Source organism: Ixodes scapularis, unplaced genomic scaffold (assembly GCF_016920785.2).
Source record: "Ixodes scapularis isolate PalLabHiFi unplaced genomic scaffold, ASM1692078v2 PGA_scaffold3__209_contigs__length_174095766, whole genome shotgun sequence".
Taxonomy (NCBI): Eukaryota; Metazoa; Arthropoda; class Arachnida; order Ixodida; family Ixodidae; genus Ixodes; species Ixodes scapularis.
Window position 1 is genome coordinate 36,233,833 of NW_024609868.1, and position 24,193 is coordinate 36,258,025.

The window sequence follows — 24,193 nt, forward strand, 5'->3', positions numbered from 1 at the left end:
TCTCATTATATGAGTATCTACGACAGCACGCTCGCCCAACTCTCCACAAAAAGACATCCCTCCAATGTCTAAAAAGATTCGAATTTTCGGAGGTGTTCCCTGAGCACCTTGTGCGCCGAGAAACTGGGGGAGAGAAGGAGACGAGACGGGACGTCAGAACGCCGAGCTCAGGTTGATATGATTAGTGGGTAGACATAAAGCTAGCAGCCTTTGTCTCCACTGCACTCGCTGAACGCGTCCGAATGCGAAAGCCAAACTCCGGCGTTGTGCGTTCTAACGCGTTTGACGAGTGCAGTGAAGACAAAGGCAGCCACACTTTAGGTCTATCTAGAGTCACTGAATGTTCCCACGAGTACCGAGGCTCCCAAGCTTCGTTTCAGAATCGGGTAGCGGCGCAACAGTCGCGATCCCCATTATGGCGCTGCCCTGTGCGGTCGAAGCGAAGCGCGTACAGTGTAGCGTTCCCTTCTCGTGCGAGCTTCTTCAATCCACTTTCCTGGTCTGTGGCGACACTGGTTTGTTTTTATTAAAGTTCTATCTTCCATTTCAAGTGGCGCGTGACTTGCTCCTCGCTGTCACCGTCTCTCTCTCTCGCCTCGAAATACATCAAAGTCGTGTGTTGAGCTTAGCATCTGAGGCGTAGAGTTTGAAACGAAGCACCAGCGCCACCGGAGCGAGCCAACGAGCCTGCATCTTTCTTTGGCTAACAAAATTAGCGGCTACTTAATGAAAAAAGAAAAAAAAATAAGAAAAAATATAGATAATCAATGCACCTTCCGTTCGGTCCTAACTCATCGATGCCTAGAGCTCTCACCCGTGCGTACCCGACAGAGCCGTTGCAACGCGGAAACGTATGATATATGTTTTTTTTTTTTTTTTTTTTTTTTTTTTATTCTGAGCCGGTTCACAAAATGGCCGACTGATAACTTCCGCCACGGGCTAAACCGAGCAATCAGAGCTGGATTCTGCGGGACTGACTTCCGGTAAAAGGACTGAACGAAATTCGGTACTCTGGGAACATTCAGGAACTCCAAGGTCTACCCACTAACCGTTCCAATCAGAGCTCGGCGTTCTGACGCCCCGCGCGCTCTGGTCTATTCCTCTCCTTCAGTTTCTCGGTGCATACACATGGCGTCCGTAAATGACTGCTACACTTTAATGCGGAACGCAAGTCCGTCTTCTTTTGCCGCGGGTTAGTGGGTAGACCTCAGAACGCCGAGCTTTGATTGAAGGATAGTGGGTAGACCTCAAGGCAGCTTGGCTTGAGGTCTACTCCCTATCTTTCAATCAGAGCCCATCATAGCTCGGCGTTCTTACGTCACCACAACCCCCTGCAAAAGAAGACGGACTTGCGCTCCACATTCCTTTGTGATTTTACTCTTAAGGCCGGTTCACACATGCAGCGAAGCGCTAATGTAGCGCTTCTCACGTGTCGTCTGCTACTTATTGTCTGCCATGAACAACAGTATTGACGGTGCGACACAAAGCTGGTGAACGCTCCCGTCAGCACGCGCTTAGGGCGAGATCAGCGCTACGAGTGTAGCGCTCCGCTACATGTGTGAACAGGCCTTTACGAGCAGCTTTTCTGGCTCTTCAAGCGCCATTTTCTGATGTTCGCCACGCGCCTTTGTTTTTAGCTCTCTGCACATGTGTATGTGCATGCCCTCATCTGCCCACATGCTTGTCTATCAACAATGAGTTGGTGTGGGTGCTAAGAAATAATTGTATTTGAATGACGCAAGTTTTATGTACCATAAATAAGCTCGGGGCGAGCTCCTGTTGCGACCCGACACAAGTCCTGTTTGTAATCCAGCTGCATGTACACACAGCCCCCTCACTCATACGAGGACGGCTTTAAATTTTCTTCCTAAAAAGTGCATACCCGGTTTTAAAAATTGCCCTATTACCTCTGTATTGATTCTGGAGTAGGGGAATGCGAAACCATCTCCGCTAAACACCAATGCATTACTTTTCTTCTTAATTTTTTTTTTTTTGTCTACCCATAGAGAGAAGCAAAATATATTTTCTCTGTGAAAGGCCATTTCTGAAGTTTGCGGAGTCTGGATGTTAAAATAGGTAACATGGAAATCTCCCGCAAATTTTAGCATCCTTCAGTTTGACTCTCCGCTTATACCGGTGTGGGAATGCTTTGTAGTTGTTCCGTATGTCGACCCCGCGGGATGTGTATCAATCATTTACGGACACCCTGTAAGCGTGGATAGTCTATTCAGTTCCGCCCAGTCCGATGAAGCAACACCTCCTAGATGACAAGGTCGAGGGTCTAAATTTGTGGCGTCACCTTCCTGAGGCCTCCGCGCGGCAGATTGGACACGACTCACGAGTGCTGCCTCGGCGTCCATCTAAAGAGTCGTGTTCAGTCAATGAGCCGTGCTGGCCTCCAGTAGGTGAAGCCACATATCCAGCCGAACGGCCTTGTTATCAGGTGTTGTATGGCGTCACGACCGTCGTACGCTGCGTCCATCAGCGCGGCGCAGGCGGCGACGACGACGACGACGATGTGGTACTACGCCGTGCCAGTCCTAGAGGTCTTGGCCGTACAAAGTGGTCAGTGTGGTCCGCGCAGTTTTCTCTAAGTGGAAAAAAAAAAAAAAAAAAAGATCGCGACGCTGTTGTGATCTTAAAGTACGAGGACAAGACTTGGTTGCAAGGCAAGATGGTGAATAAGTAAGCATATTTTATTTTATTTTATTTTCCGTAAAGCATGCGTACAATTATGGTGTCGGGGCTACGGGTGACTAGAGACACCACGACACCTTGGGAGGAGGGAAGGGCCTCTGTTACGTGTCAGCAGATTCCACAAATGTCATGCTGTTAAACCACAGGCAAGGCCCAGGAAGAGGGACGATAGGTGTTTTTGGAGACAGACGAGGCACGTGTGATACAAGCGGCGGCCATACGAGCTGGATGGTCATAGTGAAAAGTACTGGATTTTTAAGCTATTTACTGGAGGCGGAACTAAACTGGCACTTCCGGTAGTAGGTGTGTGCACCCCCCCCCCCTCACCCCCTCCCCCCCCCCCAAAAAAAAATATATATATATATAAAAATGTTGTTTTGCCAAATAATTACAGCCCCAGGTACTAAGTTGACACCGCATGGGGAGCAGGAACTCTCCCCAGTTAACCACTAGATGGCGCAACGGGCAAAGGCAGTGGCTATTCGTTGAAACTAGACACAAAACTGGCTTGGTGGCGCAAACCGCCGCCCGATTAAAAGGGCTCCACTCGTATTTATCCACCCATCCATCCCTTTGTAGCTGTTGGCTACTCCAACCATCGAGCTCATAACGCCAACGATAATGACTTGCATTCATCTCTTTTTCACTTCAGTGTAGCGGCCTAGATTCGTGAGCTTGTACCTAATCTGCGACTAAATATTTTCAGTCAACTTTTTCTCTCACAAGGGCATACCCATATGACCATAATGAACGTTCGAGCACGCAACTAAAATGTTGGCATAGAGCGCGAGAACTTTACACCAAATGTATACACTGGAACAACCATTAACAGAAAGCGTTGGCAGTTTCTTGATTAAGTGTCACAATAACAGTAGTGTATCTAACAAGCTGAATAGGCACAAATACGAGTGATAATGCATTTATATTAACATCTTCATGAAGATCTACGTATAATCGGCATCGACTCATCTGTGTTACACTGTCAATGCTAGCGTTGATTCCACGGTGTTCGAACGCTGTAAAAGCTACTTGCGTCAGGATTGCTGCTTCGTTTGGCGTCTTTATACCATGAAAGCGCGTGCAATTGACATGCCTGACGAAGCCAGGTGCACTCGCAGCATTGCGGGACTGCAGCATTGGGAAGTGACGCTAGCCTTCTCAACGTAGCACGAGATAAACATTTGCCACGAGCATAAATGCACAAGCGGTTCTTGTCTTGGAATGTACATATAACCGTCAAAATGAAATGTTTTAATAACATAAATCAGAATTTCATTGCGCTATATTCTCTTTAAAAAAAGCACGATCGTACAACGCAATGCGATCGCTTCTTAGTATATCATACTGCTCTTAAAAAAAGGCAGTGCGAAAATGGCTCTCAATATGTTAGTCCACCCATAGTGGCATAAGCAAGACGCTTGTAGAAACAAACTTTTTTTACATGCATACATAGATCATTCCATCAAGCAAATAAAAGGCTGGAAACACTACAAACGTTTCCCACTGCAAACAAAGCAACTTCGGTAACTAGTCACACTCTTACGGTCTGTTAGTCACAGGTGTGCAGTTGTATAGCTTAGTAGAATTGCATCATCTGCAATGGCGAGCTTAACATGTTTCTAGCAAAGGCACCACAGTGAAATCGACCAACCTTAACAGCACATACATTTTTGCAACCTAGATCGATATAGAGGTCGTTTTATGTAAGAACAACCGCGACGAAAGAGGCAAAAATATATTAAATCTTGAGAAATACTACGTCCCGTCTACACACATACACATACAAAAGAGCTGACTTAAAAATATTGCTGACAACAAAATGGAATAAGAAGTCTGTTTAGAGAGGGGAGATCTTGATATTTCGGTTCGCAATGTTTCCACCTGAGGCCTCACTGCTGTAACAACTGAAAGGGCTTTGGCTGTCATGAATTCCATGGTCAGAATTCACTTCCAAGCTCGGTAATCATCCCGGTCGCGATTATGGGTTCCGATTTTACCGAGAAACGGCATATTTAAGAAAAATAATATAAAATCTTCCACTCGCTCTACTTGCTTGCTTTCTTAAACTTTTAAAATGAAGATTTGCGTTTTCAAAGGCCCGATTACATTCAAAAGACTAAAAAGTATTTTACTCCTGGCAAAAGATAAAAATCAGGTTATGAGATACATTTATACAGTGTGAGGTCAGTTTGCCTTAAAGACATGCCTCCGGTGTACACGGACAACTTCACCAGCACAATATGTCTGCTAATCCGTACAACCTACACAGAGCGACAATCTGAGCGCGAACAAGCAATTGTCAATGGTTTCCATAATTTGCCTTACAGCGGAGCTGTAGAGGGTAAGTTTCCCCAGGATCGTGCCCGTTAGCAAACAAATGATGACAGAGAATTCTGGACAGCTACCGCCATCTACGAGCGACGGCGGTAACCTTTCGAGCCTTTCCACTCTGGCTTGCCGACTTGCGGCCTGCCACTACCTCATTCCCACCATAGTGCAGCTTCGCTGGTCTTCCTTCTTCACCAGAGTGGAAAGGCTGAAAGTTTGTAATTGAACGGCTGTAATAAAAGTTACTACAGTGGCGGAAAGCCCTCATTTAGGGCAACAACCTAAGCGATAAAGCTTCGCGCCCGTCAAAACTCTTCCTAAGTAAAATTCAGCAAAGCGCCGATGCCGGGTGTTCGCGCTCACAGTGTCGCGCAGCGTACTACGTCACAGTTCGCAGGAATGTTCCCCGACAGAACGCTCGTTCAAATCAAACCCTGCAAAAGTTTCGTCGCTGCGGAAAAAAGGGGCAACTTAACAAGCAGAGGATATCTCTTCAGCATCGCTGCCTACTTCTACAAATCAAACAAGTCATGCACACAAACATAGAGATAATGAAAAGATACGGAGCTGGATTAATACCACCAAGAAAACAAGGCATGCAGCGTCTTTCCTCTTCTATCATCATAACTAGTGGACCCACACAGCACTGCCTGTCTCGCGTCCCCGTCGCCATGAACCGTCTTGCAGAGTCTCACAACGAGCGCGAGGTTAGTGCGACGACGCCCAAAACGCGCGTCGTGCGCTTTGTCACCTGCTCTCGTCGAGTATCGGCGTTTTTGCCGCTTGGAGCAGGTCGGCAGTCCACTAACGATGACGTAAAAAAACGGGCCTTGTCTTCTAGGTGGTATTGGCTGGATTCAGTCCACACACACGGTCTTGCGGGGGGTTCTTGCATCGCGTGCTCCTCGTGCTTCAGACCTGCCCCTTACCCAGGACGCCCTTGAAGAGTTCCATGGGCAGCGGGAACACGATGGTCGAGTTCTTCTCGGCGGCAATGGACGTGAGCGTCTGCAGGTAGCGCAGCTGGAGGGCCGGGCCGGACTCGGAGATGATGTCGGCAGCGTCCTTGAGCGAACGGGCCGCGCGCTGCTCGCCTTCCGCCGCAATCACCTGTTCGGGGGCACGGTACGGTCGTTGCCGAGCTTTGGGAAACCGTCCTCGGTCACTCAGTAGTAGTACTACTAAAATCGTAATGGCTACAATAGGTGCGGTTGCGATCGGCACAATGGGGAGCTTTCGGGAACTGTTTTTGCACATCGAATACGGTATAATGGGCCCTTTTACCCAAACTACGTATGAGGGCCGATCGTTTACCGTATTTGATGTGCAAAAACGGTTCCCTTTCGGGGAACCGTTCTTGCCCATTCAATACCGTACGATGGGCCCTCCGGTACGAAGTGCCCGCATACTACCGCTTGAGACTCGCGCATGCGCAATTCGTACCAGAGGGCCCATCGTACCGTATCGGACGTGCAAAAACGGTTCCCTAATAATAGAGAGTTTTAGCAGGTCGTTCTCACACAAACGCTTCGCTCTCGAACGCATCGGCGACGCCATTGCGCATGCGCGCTCGAGTCGTTCGGGGCGTCGGGAGGCTCTTCTCGTTCGTTTCTCTCATTCCGGCCGCTGGAGTCGTAACCGCAACGCAGCCAGCACCGTTCACGACTCGGGTAAAAAAAGATGGCGGTCGGTTTGGCGACTGACTTCGCCGACCCAGCCGAGAGTAAAGCTTAAGGCAACGCGAGACGATTTGCCATCCTGTTAGTCTGCTTCATTTGAGAGGATGAACCAAATCATTTCGAGGAGTGCTCACAATGGTAAGCGATCGTGAATGCTGTAAACTGCATGCTAGAAAATGTTTGCGATCTGCGGGCAGACATGCTGCCGCGGCGATCGTGAGCAGACGAAATGATTTGGTTCGACGGCACACAACGTGAACGACCGTTCAAGTTCAAGATGACAGAGGCACATCACATGTCTTTACGGTCGTTCAAATGCTTTTTACTTTATCTAGCTTCGAAGTGTTTGAAATTCCGATCCGCAAATCTTACGTTGGCCGTCTTGTTTACATCAATCGTTCACCGGAAACATCAGCCGCCACGGATTTACACGTTGCACAATGTTTCACATGTTTACTAGAAGATGGCGCCACCAACAAAACACAATCATCATCATCGTTTACACGGTTGCGCCAGTCTCACGATCCGCTAAATATGTCAAATTTTACGTACGGTTTCAAGGAACGGACCTGGCACCGTTCGTGATTTCGGAACCGTGGGCTCGAAAAACGACTCGCGAAAACTCCCCAATATAGGTACGATTACGGTCGGTACGGTTTCAAACGGTACGATTACGGTGCCACCGCGATCGATAAAGATATGATCGCTATGTTAACGTTGTTGTAAGTGGAACTCTGACTTAAAGCTCGGGAGGGCAAGAAAAAGAAAAAGAGAAACCGACAACGAGATGGCGATAAATCTCACGTGGTACGGCGCAGTGTAAAAACGTAAACAGACAGGACGAAAAATAAGTACACACAAAGAGAAAAGAGACAAGCACGAGGAAAGCACGTGGATGCTCGGGTAACCTCAACGGGCTCCTGACGGACTGAGCTTTGCCCGTGGCCTCACGTCATGTTTACACCAACTCGGGCGAACTTGAGCAAGACGAGATGTCTGCCGCCGCCATCAACCATCTGGGGGTGCGAAAAGCGGACCAGGAAAAAAGCGGAATCTGAAACGTCGGTCGGAGGAGAGAGAGAAGGAAGATGATCACGGGACGACGGGTTCCCAGAGAGAGATCGAAAAGGAACGCCACAAAAGACGCCACGCAAAAGACCTCTTCTCTGTTTAACGAAGCTTGAGTTGTAGATTTAGGCTAATAAACAGATCGTATTGGGCTAAACCTTGCGGTTGTCATTAAACAACAAACGTGTATTGTTCAAAGCGAAAGCTTGTTGTTACGGGACTGCAGACGTGCTCTGATGGTGCATCTCTGATCGCGGTCGTACGATAATTGGAAACCGGTCAATACGACTACGCTCGGTGCGACTGCGATCGGAACAACTACGATATGTGTGGCTACATTCGGTATGACTACGATAGGTACAGTTGCGATAGGTGCGGTTGTGTTTGGTGCCGCTGAAACTGGTATGACTGCAAGTTACACCATTGCAATTGTGCACCATTGCAATATCTAGAATATAGTATAATCAAGCATACAAGTTCGTCCCGAAAGGGGTAATGAAAGATGTGTGATCTAATTGGTTATCAGCGTGGTATTACGAAAACGTCACATATTTAGCGAGATAAAACGCAAACTTCAACGAAGCGTTTCGAGCCTGTACGCGAAACAACGTGAATGCGATTTTTTTTTTTATGTTATTTCTTTTTGAAAGTTCTCAATCGATATAATCTCTTTACTGAAGATACACTTAACGAATGGTTCCTGGTTTATTGAAGCACAATTTTCAACAGCTGAAGACGTGCTGAAACAATTATCGCATTACTCATAATAGCAAAATATTTTTAGCTAAATATTTAGAGAAACAAATTTCAATATTCGCTTTTAGGGGCGAAGCTCCTTAGGGGCTAGCCATGGCCGTATGTCCGTCCGATGTCCGGCGTCGGGTGCTCGTCCTCGCGAGCACTTGAGGATGTGCTCCCGTGCTCGTGTAAAGAAAACAAAAAAACAAAAAAAAAACGCATCTCCATGTGGTGAATGATGTTGATTGGGGCGAAGCTCTGGTGGTGCTTGTCTGCGTAGACGGCGAGCCGCAGCATGCCGAGCCTTTCGTTCGTTTTCAACCATGTCAGAAAGAGAACGTGTGGTATGCAACGTGGTTATATACGCATTTGAGCATTTGACCGCAGCGTGGCATGGATGAAAACGAGCGAAAGGCTCGGCATGCTGCGGCTCAGCGTCTACGCAGACAAGCACCACCAGAGCTTCGCCCCAATCAACATCATTCACCACGTAAAAATGCGTTTTTTTTTTTTTTTTTTTTTTTTTATTGGGGTCGAAATTCTACTTTCTCCCCCGAGTAGTTTTCGCGTGCAGGAAAGCTACGCGAACACGTCCTAAAACCAGCACGCGAGAAAACCATTTTGTTTTCCGAAACATCTTTCTGCCTGCATCGCGTGGGAAAGTAATATGTTACGACATGTCCAGATTTCCTCACCTTGGCGCGAGCTTCTCTGGACGCCTCGGCCTCGGCCGCCATGGCCCTTTGCATCTGAACCGGCAGGCGAACGTCCTTGCTGAAATTCGAGATTTAAGCGTGATGCTTACCACCAAGAACGTAAACAAACTTTTGAAGCACAGCACTGCTGTGTACACCCCATTACAAAGAGGGAAGCAGCACCAAAAGTACGGAGGACAAAGAGCGAGGAACACACAGACCTAGCGCTGTGTTCCTCCCCCGTACTTTTGGTGCTGTTTCCCTCTTCGTAACTATGCATAACCAACTGGCCCAAATTTCAACGGTACCACACTACAGTCGGTGGCAGGCTAAGAATTTAGCAGATGCTCCACCTCTAGCGAGAGCTTATTGCCTTCCGCCGTTCTTTGACTGCGCGCGCGCTCTCTCGAGGTGCACGAGACGCCGCGGCATTGTCGAAGGCAGGAAGCTCGCGCTGGAGGAAGGCGGGAAACTGAAGCTCCTCCCCGCTGTTTTCCCCTTGCCCGTGACTATTAGCGGCGAGATATTTTGGTGGCGCCCTCGTTTGGTTACCTTTCGTGACGTCATTACCTTGTGAACAACAAGTTCGATGGTGTTTGTAATGAGCACGTGAAAGCCTGAAATCATAGCGCTCACAAAGCAACACTGCCAACACCGTCAAAATTAAAGTTCTTTCATTCCTCTTATTTCCGTCGAAGATAATTCCTTTCCTGACGACAGTCAGGGTTCGGCCAATCGTGGAAGGCCGACCACAGCGACGCTTTCGGTCGCGCACGTCGCCAATAGCAACTGTACTGAACAGGACAAATACTTCATAGACACCGGAGACATCAATCAGACTCCACTTGGGGCCCGGCCAACGTCCCAATGTGTTAACGGATTGCGAACAAAAAATACGGCGTCGGAGTCCACGTATACGCCACTTACATTTCAACACGCTCCACCTTCACTCCCCAGGCGTCTGTGGCTTCGTCCAGGTTCGTCTGCGAGGGAAGGAAAGGGGTCGATATTACAAAATCGGCACAAAAAGAGGTACAGTGAAATACATTATCAGGAGTGTCTACTGTTAGGTAGTTCGACAACAACACGAGCTCCAATATCTTGCCGGCTCGTGAGAGCGGGCGCGAATCACGGTCACCCGGCGCCAGACGGTAAACATCCGTTCCTGGGTCCGCGTATAAAGCCCGATTCACATGGTGTCATCTTGCTTGCGAATTTGCAGATACAACGTCCGGCACCGCGGCTTTCCCCGGACTTTTTTTGCCGCACGAGCGACGTCGAAACTGCGAAATCCCAAGGAAAATCGCACCATGTGAATCGGGCTTGACCAAAACGCTACGTATTCTCGTACTCGAGGCGTCGTTCTTCAATCAGTTCTAATAAACGAGTATAAGTCTTCAGTATGACTTTTGACTCCGGCACAAGCAGTTGTCCACGTGCTTCTTTCCGTAAATACGTCCAATCAGAGCCGTTTATACTGAGAGAGTTTGGCCGATGGGCGGAGCTTGTTGGCCGCTAGAACCAGCGGATTTCGCGATAACACAATATGGCGTTACTTCTTTGTCTTGTTCATTCCTGTGAAATCGCGTAGAGTTCCTATGAGTCAGATCCACAATATGGCGGACGGAAGTAGTCATCCCCCGGTTGTCAGACTACGCTGCTGTGGTTGTCAGACTGCCAAAATCTCCTTAAGAAGGCCAAACTCTCTCAGTATAAACGGCTCTGCGTCCAATAACGTAACACCCAACTATCTATAGTCACTATTCACAGCTAGAAGTATGGGTATCGCCGCCTGGTGGAACTTTTTCACAACCCGAATTGGGAATACTTCAACTTCCTTTGCTGGTGCAAGCATGTGCAATTCCAAGCTTCTATGCACTATGAAAATTAAAACCTCGTGGGTAGCACGTGCACTACCCATAGTAAAAACAACAGAAGTCCGTCCCCCCCCCCCCCCCCCCCCCCCCGAGCTTCCCTCACCGCGAAAACAATATTCCAATATCCACCAGTCCTCAGCCCACCACGCGCAACTTCGTCGCTTCGAAAAGCGAGCAAACCAGCAGGCGCCATACGCACGAACACTTAAAGGGGTACTCCGCCGATTTCTTCATGGTCAACGATTTGCTTGAAATTTTGCTAAACTCGCCAAACAACATCGCCAAAATAGTATCCCAAATATTAGGTCAAAATATTTTTTTTTTTCACGAAGTTATTGAATTTACAATTTTGTTCCTCACCGTGTTTTTCAAACTGAAAGTCTCTACTGGCAACAATGAACAAGTGACGTCAGTGGAAGTGCAGGGGTTCACTCTTTGGACTGTAGAATTTGTTCCCAACTGATTCGAAGCAGTTTCATGGTGTCAAACGAATGCTTTGGAAGCTCGCTCCAGTCCCCGCGCTCCAGCACGGAACAAATGATTGGCATATTCTATTTTTTAGACTGCTCGCCCGACTGCAAGCTTACCTTCCACTGACGTCACGGCCCTGAAAAGGGCAGGTATATTTGAATGTTGGTTTTTGCATCATTTTCATTTGCCGATTTCGCAATAACTATTATGAATTTCACGATACTAAATAGCATACCAGAAAGGGTGAAGGCCGGGGAGTCAGAAAATATAGTTAGTTGAGGTAGCTCAAAAATCGGCGGAGTACCCCTTTAAAACGGAACCGGCCAGAAGCCCTTTAGAAAGGCCTATAATCAATACGATTTTCCACACCGCGTCTCATCATTTATTCCACTTAAACCCGACGCTGCTGCGTTCGTTTCGCCACTGCTGCTCGAGTCAACATCACGGCGTCAAATGTACAGTCCCAGAACACGATTTGTATCTCGTACCGTACATCACAGAAAAGACGCGGAGTTTCTTTGCAGACACGATGACAAACTTATGTGCGGAAACGCTTCAAGCATGTGTCCAAGCAGGTTTTCGTTTTACATGTGTGTGCTTCGAACATACCTGCGGACAGTTGGTGTGTGACCAACGTGAAATTTTATAAGGAAGACAGACCCCTCAGACAGCGAGTGCAGGTTGTCTTTTGCACGATGTATTTGCAACCTGTCCGCGGCTTTAAACCGGGGTCACACTGCTCGCACATCATAAAAAAAAAAAGTCTGCAAACACGAGTCACGCAATATCCGTGGTTCGAATGCCGCGTGCTAAGTTTTCTCCATGAAGCTCATTGCCATGCGGCATTCGAAACAGGGATCTCGCGGCGTCTCGCGTTCCAATCTCTACGCAGACCCTTTTGTATGACGTATGAAGAGTGTGACCCCGAACTTAGACTTCGCCCGCTGCGATTCCGGAATAAAAAAATTGCAAAAAACAGAGAGAGAGAGAGAGAGAGAATAGGCAAGCGAGCTCGAAATAGTTCAATCGAAGAAACAGAAACTTCGTCTTGAAACCTATTTTCGTGTACCCGCAGCCGGGAACCATTGTCTGTTCGGCCAGTAGCCACTTTCCCACGTCGCGTGAGTGCGCTGAGGCCGCCGGTCCGTCCGGCGGTCGACTGGCCGCCACTGCGTGTGGTGCTGACTCCGCGAGAACGAAAGCAAGGCGAGTCGTCTGCCTCCTTTCCAGCCGATCGCATCTGCTCTCCAGAACAGCGCCTTCTCACGCACGCCGTGTCCCGAGTCAAAGACAACAACTGGCCTTCAAGGTTGTGTATATACTGACGGACGGCGACTAATTCGGGAGGCGCACCGCCTACGCTTTATTTGTCCCAAGCGCCTATTCGGAAAAGCTTGCGGTGTAAGTCAGCGGGTCCATTTGAACACTCTGCATGGCGCGTTTTTATGAAAGTCACATCGTTTGGTTTACGGGGGACAATAGAAAGGAAGGGAGGCCCGACGGTTAGGTAAATACGCCTCAGTGATTTACAGGCTTGGTTTTTGCCGGCTCTCAAATTTTCTTACACGTTATGCGCATAAAATCCCCCCCCCCTTTTTTTTTTCTATAAACCAAGCGATGTTCCATTCTTGAAAACCCAGCATTAAGTGCCGATACTGTCCTGTTGACTTATTTCACATGCCTTACCGAACACGCGTCCCGTGCTCCCTGTGCGGTATGGTCTATGCCTCTGGCAATGTACAGAAAGCGCCACGGTCAGCTCGGCTGATAAACAGAAAGGGCAGAACTGGACAGTGTTTGGTTGCTACTGATAGCTTAAACACGAGCACTGCGCGCAGGTTTCTTGTGCTCAATCAACGCGACCGCGATACGCCTCAACATTGCGATAATTCCGCCCTAGGTACCCGAATATTAAAAAAAACATTTACACGTTTTTTTTTTTATTGCTTACTTTTCCCTTTATTTCTTTCCTTCGCCTATTTTCTTTTCTATTCAGGATAGCTGATAAAGTCAGATGACCTAAAGCGACCTCTATGTTAATAAAACTCTTCTATCTTTCTTCCCGGCCGATCGGTAAAAAAAACAAATAGGGGACTACTTTTTAAAACTTTTTGAGAATGCGAAGATTAATCACCACGTCTGTGTCCCTGCACTAAAAAGAAAGAAAAAACAACAACAAGGCGCACCCATTTTTTTACAGTCTCTCGCTGCTGTGTAAACTACTCCGGTAACGCGATCAGGTGAGGTTACAATAATGCAGGCAGGGAAAATGCGCGCATCAAATAGATTGCAAGGTTTTTTTGTTTGTTTTTTCGTTCGTTGCATCATTTCGCACAGCTGCATGTAACGTTGTGCGTCCATAAGGAGGCAGCTATTGACGCACAACGTCACATATAGCTGTGCGAGATGATGCAACTATCCTAAGTGCTTTCTGACCTTCGATATTTCAAAACCGCTCTTGCCATCCAGTTTCATAGTTAGCAACCATCATTGCACACCCAGTGTATCATCATCATCAAAATCCAACCTCTCTCTGCCTGAACAGAATGTTAGGGCGCAAACGAGCTGGTGAGGATTAAACATGATGAACTATAAGTCTGAGACAAGGAGAAAGACGACGATGAAGGAGAGGAAGAACATGAGTCTCAATTGAGACTCCTGCTCTTTTTCTATTTCATCATCGTCTTTCTCCCTAGTCTCAGGATTATAGTTCATCATGTTCTCTTTGCCTCTTTTTGCGTAGCGCCGCATGTAACCTCGTCTATGTCTTTTCGATTAAATACATCATACTAATCCGATCTTAACAGCAAGGCTCCGTTTCCAGCCTCTTAAAGTTCTTCACGCAGCGATCATTAGTTCAAAGTTGGCATTCCTCGTTGTCGGACATCGGCCTATATAGCGATTCCTTCATACCTAGAACATCGTAAGAATGGAACCAGCTGCCCAATCATTAGTATCAATAACGTCATTGAATTTGTATTAAAGTTAATTTTACTATTATATTTGTGTAAGTGTTCCTCGACTCTGTTTAACTTCTACTTCTGTCTATGTTGTTCTGATTGATTGCCTACTCCCTCTGCAACGCTCCCTGGGTCGTAAGGGTACTGAAATACACTCATCAGTCAAAACATTATGACCAGCCACCTAATACCATGTTAATCTACCTCTGGCACGCAAAACAGCTGAACGGAGCTATGCCGCTGATCTGAACAGAACAAAGCTGATATATGACTAAAATACTATCTCCTAAATAACTTTTAGCTTGCTAGATGTAGGCGCCGGTAGTAGACCCTTTTCAAAAGTGCATCAGGCAACATTGGCAGTCGCCATTTCTACGGCACGAAGCTTGTGACTGGATCCAAATCCTCGCCGAACTTTCACGCAGCCCTCGTGTACAATACACGGTCAGAGTACTTGTCCAAACGACGACGGACTCGGATAATTGCCGCCGCAGCTACTAGATGTCGCGCCAAGGGAAAAGCCGCCAAGGGTGCCTACATGTCTGTCTGTCTCAGGGTGAAGACATCCATTGTTGCCCTGAATGTGCCAGCGCGTAACGCTCTCGCGCACTCGGTGCGTGACTTGGGCGGTAAAATGGCATCTATCTATTAGCCAAAGCTACGCGCTCGAGCTGAGCGACACTGGATCGCGCGCACTTCAAAATGCATAAAAAAAAACGATTGGGAGGAAAAATGGCTGAGATGTCACCACTCAAGCAAAAGCGCGTGTGTGTATGAAGGCACTCTAAAAGCCGCAGAATCATCAGAATCATCATCATCATCATCGGTCTAATTCGGCATGTTTCACAGGGTATACGAATATCGGTGCCACCTAGTATCCCCAACTCCAGAGGTGCCGACGCCACTTAGCGGGGATGACGTGAATTAAGGAGAGAAGCGGGGAGCAACACCGCCTGTTTCAGTGTACAGAAAAAATTGGCGCGGCCGGGCGGCCGAATTATGAAACCGAGGAAAAAAAAGGGAGTCAATAGCGTACCTGCATGGTATGGCTGATGGGCTCTCGCTCGGACAGGATCTCGGAGAGGTTCTTTGTGCCCAGCACGTTCCTGAGCGTCGTGGCCGCCAGGAGCCTCGTGGAGCGGCCGTAGTCCTCGACGTTGGTCACGGCCACCGTGGCGTTCTGGATGCGGTAGTAGACGACCGCGTCCACGGCCACAGTTACGGAGTCCTTGGTCAGGATCTACGTACAGACGTGGCAGGGGGGGGAGGCAACGTGAGATCACCGGATAGTGAGGTATCATCTGCACTTATTACTATGGCTAGATTTCAAAATGTTTCCAACTGGTCGATCGGGGCCGCGTGGTTTGTGTGTGGCCCGCGTTTGCAATGCGATCGGCGAGGATGCAACGAGAGCGTCGACGGTGTCGGTGACCCATAGTTGGCGTACCGTAGCTCGGGCCAGGTGAAGCAAAAGCTCGCGCTGCAAAACCCAAGGATCCCAAGTTCGATACCCCACCCCTGCCCATTTTGATCAGGATGAGCGTCCCTATTGGAGAGGAGATCGAACAGTCAAGCCTCTAGCAGTGCGCTTCAGCTATGGGGGCAACAAATCTAATTTTCTTGTCGGTTTTCGATCAGATAAATCGAAGATGCCGATTCGAAGGCCGCTCCTCGCGCGACCAAAGCACTGGTTAGAGCGAAGCGCTCGTTCTCAGACCGTGCTAGGCAAGGTCCCATTTCTTAGTTATGCCGTGTTAGTGAACACCAGGCTGCTGCGACAAAAAGTTTAATAAAACGCCCCCTGTAGTTAGGTATTGTGCCAAATATGGTGTAGTATTCACTGGATGCCATATCTAAGGGGCCTGAGGGCGATGTTTAGAGAGCATGGGCCCGGGACGAGCTTGAATTATTAGGCTGCAAAGACCAGAAATCTTGATGGTGCGGCGGAGTGCACGTTGCAAAAGAACTGCGGAAGCTCGCCGTCAGCACGCGCTCAGCAGTCGCGCGCACAGCTATGGCTGCCAGTGAATACTCCTGATAGACAATTAGCGGCGAGATTTTTTGGTGGCGCCCTCCTATGGTTCCCCCTTGTGACGTCATTACCTTGCAAACAACAAGTTCAATGGTGTTTGTAAATAGCATGGTAGAAGCTTGAAATCATTGAGCTCTTAAAGCAACGCTGCCAACACCGTCAAAATTAAAGTTCTTTCATTCCTCCTATTTCCGTTGATGATAAATCCCCTTTCCTACGTCATAGTCACCGTTCGGTCAATCGTGGAAGGCCGACCACAGCGACGCCTTCGGTCGCGCACGGGGCTAATAGACCATTTGCTATATTACCAAAGCATCAAGGAGAATGCAGGGATTAGTGTTCCACGATCCACACGCGCACGCCTTCCCCGAAATAAAGCGTTGACGAGCGCGCGTGCAAGATGCCATTTGTTTTAGGTATTTGCTTTAGAAAAGTTACTACTGCTGAGGCTAGCACGTGCGGCGCGTGGAACACCAATCCCTGCATTGTCCTTGATGCTTGGATAATATGGATAATATTGCCGCGCCCAGGGCTGAGAAAGCAACGCTCGGTCACGGACCTCCAGAAAGTTCTCGTTTACTCATGTACCGCACGTAACTTCTATCATTTATTCCTGCTTTTGTTTTCTAGAAAGTGCGTGTTCATTCTCGCCCGATCACGCGACGCTCGAGCCGCTTTTGCCGAATCTTCGAGATAGCGATGCACTCTAGATAAGAGGCCGCCCGCGACCTTGTCAAGTCAGTTTCGCCCCAGCGTTCGACTCTGCTGACACGCCGACTTCGATGCCCGCGACGCTCTGCTTTCTTCCGTTTCCTTCTTTATTTTTGGCACAAGTTCGCCACATTAAACGTTTATTTCTTTCTGTTTATTATTGTTTATTGGTCACTACCCGTGACATTTTGGTGGAGGTGCGGGGTACCGCATGCCCGTGCAGCGTTCCCCTCCCAGGACCCGCAGTGCAAGCCAGACTCCAAGCTCGCTGAGAAGACCACTCAGCGCGGAACCTGAAACTCGGACCAGCCGCCGCACTAAGGGAGAGGATCCGGAGTACGGTTTGCTGCTGGACAAACCCAAGCCGAAGAAGACGACGATGGACAACCAGTCGCAGGCCCCCACCGCTCCTGCCGTCGTCTACCTACCCGTCGCTCCTCGGACACCGGCTCCCTTCCACGGCGAAAGCCACGAAGACATCGACTACTGGGTCCAACAGTACGAACGAGTGGCCCGTCATAACGGATGGACACCGGAACAGTGTCTGCAAAACGCTTACTTCGCCTTGGAAGCCACCGCCCGGAACTGGTTCGAGAACCACGAAGCTTCGATCACTTCCTGGGAGCAACTCAAGGCTGAGTTGCGAAGAACGTTCATGAGCCAACACCGAAGAGAACGCGCGGAAGAGCTTCTTCAAGCGAGGATTCAAGGCCCTAACGAGAGCATCGTTAGCTTCGTGGAAGATGTCCTGCGACTGAGCAACCGCGCCGATCCAGAAGCATCCGAAGCAAAGAAGCTCAGAGTCTTGATGCGTGGCGTCAAGGAAAGCATTTTCGGTGGTCTTGTGCGGAGCCCGCCTACCACCGTCGAAGGCTTCATGACGGATGCCACCAACATCGAACGTGCCCTTCTAGCACGAGCCACCCACTATCACCGACTTCCCGGCGTCGGTTCCTTTTCGCCTTCCGGCTGCAACACCACGGACATCCGCGAGATGATCCGAGACGTCGTCCGGGAAGAGATCAAGAAACTTCTACCTGCCGCCGCAAGCCCAGCTTCGCCCTCAATCGCCGAGATTGTCAGGGAAGAAGTCCAGCAAGCGCTGCAGCCTGAGATTCTCGTCAGCACCGCTCCGGAACCACCGACGTTGAGTTACGCCGCAGTGGCCCGACGGCCACCGCCTCCTCGTCGCACCTATGTCACGCCGCCCCGACGTCAGTCTCCTGCGCCGCAGCACGACCGACGCCACAACGACCAGGTCCAGTACGCCTGCCCGGAGCCTCGCGCACCCCGCAAGACCGACGTGTGGCGAACGCCCGACCGACGCCCTCTGTGCTTTCATTGCGGGGAAGCGGACCACACCTACCGCCGATGCCCATACCGACGACTCGGGCTACGCGGGTTCCACCCGAACGACCCGCGCCCCCGTCATGGTGAACGCCCTATCGAGATCGACGAGTACCTGCGACGACCTCAGTCCCCCGAGCCTGCGTCCCGCCGAGAGTTCCGGTCGCCGTCACCGCGACGTCCAGCTTCGCCGATGCACCGACCACGACGTGAAAGCCTGTCCCCCCTTGCTCCTCGCCGGGGAAACTAGGCGCGGCATTATTCGTCGTCGGGACGTCCACTTCCAGCCCGGAGACAGGGTGTGGGTGTGGACACCGATCCGCCGCCGTGGTCTCAGTGAGAAACTCCTGAAGCGCTACTTTGGGCCCTACAAGATCATCCGACGCCTCGGCGATCTGAACTACGAAGTTCTACCCGACGGAACGCGCCCATCTGCAAGACGTCAGCCGCGACCCGAGGTGGTGCACGTCGTCCGGCTGAAGCCGTATTACGAACGATAGGACTCTCCACTCTCGTCGACGAGTGAACTGTGGACTGCGAACTCCGGCTAGCAATTCTGCTGTCCTTTTGTTTTTTGTTTTCCGTTTTTGTGCTGCATCGGGACGATGCACTTTTAAAGGGGGGGATAATGCCGCGCCCAGGGCTGAGAAAGCAACGCTCGGTCACGGACCTCCAGAAAGTTCTCGTTTACTCATGTACCGCACGTAACTTCTATCATTTATTCCTGCTTTTGTTTTCTAGAAAGTGCGTGTTCATTCTCGCCCGATCACGCGACGCTCGAGCCGCTTTTGCCGAATCTTCGAGATAGCGATGCACTCTAGATAAGAGGCCGCCCGCGACCTTGTCAAGTCAGTTTCGCCCCAGCGTTCGACTCTGCTGACACGCCGACTTCGACGCCCGCGACGCTCTGCTTTCTTCCGTTTCCTTCTTTATTTTTGGCACAAGTTCGCCACATTAAACGTTTATTTCTTTCTGTTTATTATTGTTTATTGGTCACTACCCGTGACAATATAGAGCAACTGGCTGCCGCCATGTTTCAGCTCGTGCGGGAAAGCCCGTGCAATTACAAGCTTGTCGAAGCTATCTTCACGCGCACGCTGCACGTGCTTGCAAGCGTGGGGCACCGGTTGGGACGCCATGATTGCAATTGTATTCACCAATGTTTGTTTGCAAACAAGGTCGCTGCCGCCCGCTATCTGCGGACCCCTGCGCGCTTTCGGTTTTCCTCTTCTTTTCCTCTTGCCACACATCCTTTTGTTATTTGTACTACGTTCTACAAAGCGCGTAGCTTCTTACAAACCTATTACAGGTACCTCTTCAAAGGAAAATCTTATTTTCCGATCGCTGTGTGTTACTGAAGAAGAAATAAATACACTACCGGAAGTCTACTGGGGCAACAAATACTGTGGCGCCCTCGTGGTACCAACTCCCACCGAATGCGGTGAATATACTCTGTTGACCACCAAGGTAAGCTTTTGGCCCTTGTTACCAGAAGCCTGCACGCGCAGGAACGCGCCACGAAGGCACTGCGCAAGCCAGCGAGTTCGCCCTGAAGGCGGAGCTTCAGTCATGTATCGCTACTGCATGGTACACATACACGTTAAAGAGCCCAGGCTAAAGCCTGGTTCAGACAGTTGCGTTTGACTGCGTTTGACTGCGTTGCGGCAGCGAGAAACCAGGACATCCCTGCTGCTTATATCGCGTGCCAAGATGATTCCTTGGATTGGATTCCGCGCTTAATACGAAGCACAGATGTGCCGGTGACTAGCTTTCCGCACTGGACGCAACGCAGTCAAACGCACTCAAACGCAAGTGTCTGAACCGGCCTTAACAGTCGTACTGCACTGGATAAATTTCTCATCTACAGATTAAACCAGTGAAGCCTGCCTCAGCGGCAGATTTTTTTCACAGCGTTGATATTCTGTAGCGTTTCCGCCTCGCCACGCGACAACGCAACGTATGCACACTTGCGAACAATCTGCGCAGAAAGCATCCGCTATTACGTTGCCAACACTTTCAACAGTTTGATATGCTCCCAACCTGAAATATTTATATAGGCTCTCTAGCCCTTCCCAGCAAAGTAGTCGCCACTAGACAGATATGGAACAACCCCCCCCCCCCTCCCCCCCGGCAAAAAAAAAAAAAAAAGATGACAGTGTATTTTTATTTATATCATCCTTCCTTTTTATTTTTTAATTGCAAAACTAGATTACATTTTGCCCAAAGCTGCTTTCGCCCAAATGCAGAGCTAACGGTCCGCACCAGATGCCAAAGTTTCAAAACCGCCCTTTATCTTATTCAACATTTACGAGCCGTTTATTGAAACTTTCGATGGGAAAATGGGGCCCGTTCCCCGTAGCTGACGCTATTCATCTCCACGTATTCGTTGGGGTCGCCCGTCATTTTCCCATTGAAAATTGCCGGAAAATCACTTAAATCTTTTGAATTTAGATAACGGCAAGCTCTTAGACTTTACCATCTGTTTCGGATCGCTAGAGCGCTATATTTGAGCGGGGACTTGGCGTTCAGCGATAAATGATTCATATTTGCAATAACAAAATAAATTTAAAAAAAAACACTATATATTTTTGGGGGCGCTGTTCCGACGGGCGTTTCAACTTTCAGCGCAACCAGCTTGTCGTCTGCTTTTCTCTGCTGGGTCACAGCTGCTTGATCGCTGCCGCTCCGGTATAGCCTGCCGCTTCACCAGATGCATAGAAACAGTAGAGAGTTTTAGTAGATCATACGTTGAGGAAAGCGAGTCCAGCGGGCGCGTGCTCAATCCATGCTTCGAAGTGACGGCACGAGCTCCCGCTATCAAAGCGAAGCTCTAGCATACGGTCTACTAAAAGTCCCTAGTGATCCAGCAGTTTCCTGGATTGGTCGCTGGAGGCGTGGCCCCCGGCAGACATGAGGAATGTTGTTCCTTAATTTCTCGGGCTTTGCGCCGCTTCCGCTGGTTCGTTGCCAGCTGCTGTGACCGCTGGTCAGTGCCACGAGGCTCCGTATACAACGCATTGCGGCCGCGCCGAGCACTTTCCTTTCCCCCGGCCAAAACAGTCGGCTCAACAGGCCGTTCCGAGCGGAGCGAGAACAAGAATCCAGCGGCTGAATCGACTACGGCGCAAAAAGTACAAAATTCGTCGAAGGGGTTGCGTATCTCTAGTCTCCAATACTTCACGAGCTTTCGTGTCTCCAATACTTCACGAGCGTGCATGCATCGGGGGCTTGAATCCGCGGAGGCTGCGTTCTGACGTACGATTGCGCTATACCTCACAACAAAAAGAACGACCTAAGTTCGCAGTAAATACCGGACGGGTGAGAACAGCTGTGATCTATGGCCAGTTGTAATAACTCTGCAGAAGTCTGCGCCACCAGCGCTGGCTTTCTTCCTTTGATCACACTTCGGCGTCTGCTGAGCTCTCGCAGCTGGTTTAAAGCTCCAAAAAACGACGGAAAGCAACGATCGCGGGCTGGAGGCGGAGCTTTTAGTCCACACGTTTTGCCCCGCGTTCCGATAAAAGGTTAATGGCCGTTGACATTTTTAGCTTTCATGTGTATGTATGGCGCGTGATATGCTTGCTTTCTGAACTTCTAACTATAGCGAGTGCCTTGCTCGGAGCACTAACACTTCACTTACGCTTTAAAATTTTGGGCTGCTGCCGGTACGGCAGGTGTTTGTAAAGTGTAAAACTCACGTAAAGTGCAAGTGTAAAGCATCTGTAGCATGTCCGATGGCTGGAAAAGTGTTGATTACGGGAAATAAAGGTAGGCTATAATTTCCTCCAACCACACTTAATGATTCACCTTGAGTGTTAATTTTTAATGGCTACCGTACACGTGTTGTTTACCGATGAAGTTAAATCAGCTTTCTTGCGACCCGAGCCGTCCTCCCAAGTTCTGCGCTCGTTCGCAGACACGTCCCTTCGTGGTCGATTGTGACAATAACGTGTTTGGAGGAAGGATGCTTCGCAGGTGAACTTAAGGTACTAGCGAACCGCGTTTGGTGCTTGCACTTCGGTGAGACTGACGCCCTCACTAACACAAGCCGGAAAACAAACCAAACAACGAGACCATGCCGTTTTAGCGTTCCTGGAACAGGTTTCGTTACACCAGGGGTGTCCAAGCTTTTTGGTAAAGGGGCCGGTTCGGGGTTGTGTCGCTGCCTCGAGGGCCGGGAAATACAAATGCAAATAAATAAATATTCCTAGTGGAGCATTAAAAAACAAGTTAGCATAGAAATTAAAAAAAAACCTAATAATCTAAGGTTGATGTATATACCTTATTTTTAAATTCAATCTCCAGCTAATTTTGACATAATTTTCTTTTTGCGCCTGTAGCAGAAAGCCTGCTGGAAGCGGGCCGTGGGACGGGCTTCACTGGAAGTTCCGCATGAGGCCAAACGCGGGCCGCTCGGAAGACCTCCGCGAGCCGGAATTGGCCCGCGGGCCGGGGTTTGGAGACCCCTGCTTTATTTATTCATTTATTTATTTCAAAATACTGCCGATTCCCGAAGGGATTATTGCAGGCATTGGTACATAATAAAAAGATACATGTGAGGCATTTAACAACGAATGGACAACGCTTCTCGTCATTCAAACGAACAGTATAAGAAAAAGCACTTGCAATACAACGTCAATAACTAAAATATGTATGCATTTGATTATAATGTTATAATTATAATGCAAAGGTGCAAGCGATACTAACTAAAAAAAAGATTGAAAAGAAAAGGCAAACGATAAGGAAAAAAGGAACTTGCCTCTTGCGGAGGAACGTCAAAAGACACCGTCCTCAAATCGACTTTGGTGTAGTTGTCAATGCACGGAATGATAAAGAACAGGCCTACAAAAACGAAAAGGGGAAATCAGTGAAAACATGCAAAAAGTTAAACCAAACAAAATCATGGAGTTTAAAGGTGATGAAATCTTCAGAATATCCCCGATAATTGTGAAAACGGAAACGAATGAACTGCCCACGGACGCACAAATCAACCAATGCTTTCTTACCAGGACCACGAGCTCCTCCCTTGACCAGACGACCCAGTCTGAATATGACGGCTCTTTCGTACTCCTGTACGATCTGTGGAAAGAACAAAAACACGCATTTGCAGGAAAACGCGATAAATGCCTACACATAAGATCATGGGCATTCAGCTCACAAGCCACCTCTGTGTTCATAATTTATGAGGAAGCGCGTCTGCCAAAGCCCTACAGGAACTGCGGGCAGAGAGTATTGACATTTTTTTTTTGTGTGTGTGTTTCCTTTCGTTCTTGGCCGCGTGAGTTTCGTATCTGGCATGCAGGACGAAAATATAACTTTTCAACCGGGAATATGCGAGAAGGCCTAGGTGAGGCAAAATAAAAATGGATGATAATCACGCATTTACCCTGAACACCTTCCTGTGGCATAGAGGGATCAAAACGATGTTTTAACGCATACCAGAAGGGACGACATTCAAGATGGCTGCTCCCTTGTGGAAAAGGTGTATGTGAGCAGAAACACGTCGTTTCCACCAGTGCGAGGCGTATGCTCCACCACTCAGCCAGCACCGCTACCAGCGAAAAACAAAGCTTCGTCGACATAGAAGAGA

At 49.0% G+C, this 24,193-nt stretch overlaps 1 protein-coding gene across 1 annotated transcript in view; it reads right to left on the minus strand.

Annotated features, from left to right (window-relative positions):
• Positions 1 to 1,576: 1,576 nt before the first annotated feature.
• LOC8028177 (stomatin) overlaps positions 1,577 to 24,193 on the minus strand; it is a 41,736-nt gene continuing 19,119 nt past the window's right edge. The window contains exons 3-9 of the mRNA XM_029986872.4: positions 23,610 to 23,682; positions 23,363 to 23,445; positions 15,550 to 15,753; positions 10,133 to 10,188; positions 9,206 to 9,284; positions 5,955 to 6,135; positions 1,577 to 2,590 (exon numbers count right to left, since the gene is read on the minus strand). Of these exons, the coding sequence (XP_029842732.2) occupies positions 2,541 to 2,590; positions 5,955 to 6,135; positions 9,206 to 9,284; positions 10,133 to 10,188; positions 15,550 to 15,753; positions 23,363 to 23,445; positions 23,610 to 23,682 (726 nt within the window). The 3' untranslated portion in view covers positions 1,577 to 2,540. The remainder of the gene's footprint in view (positions 2,591 to 5,954; positions 6,136 to 9,205; positions 9,285 to 10,132; positions 10,189 to 15,549; positions 15,754 to 23,362; positions 23,446 to 23,609; positions 23,683 to 24,193) is intronic.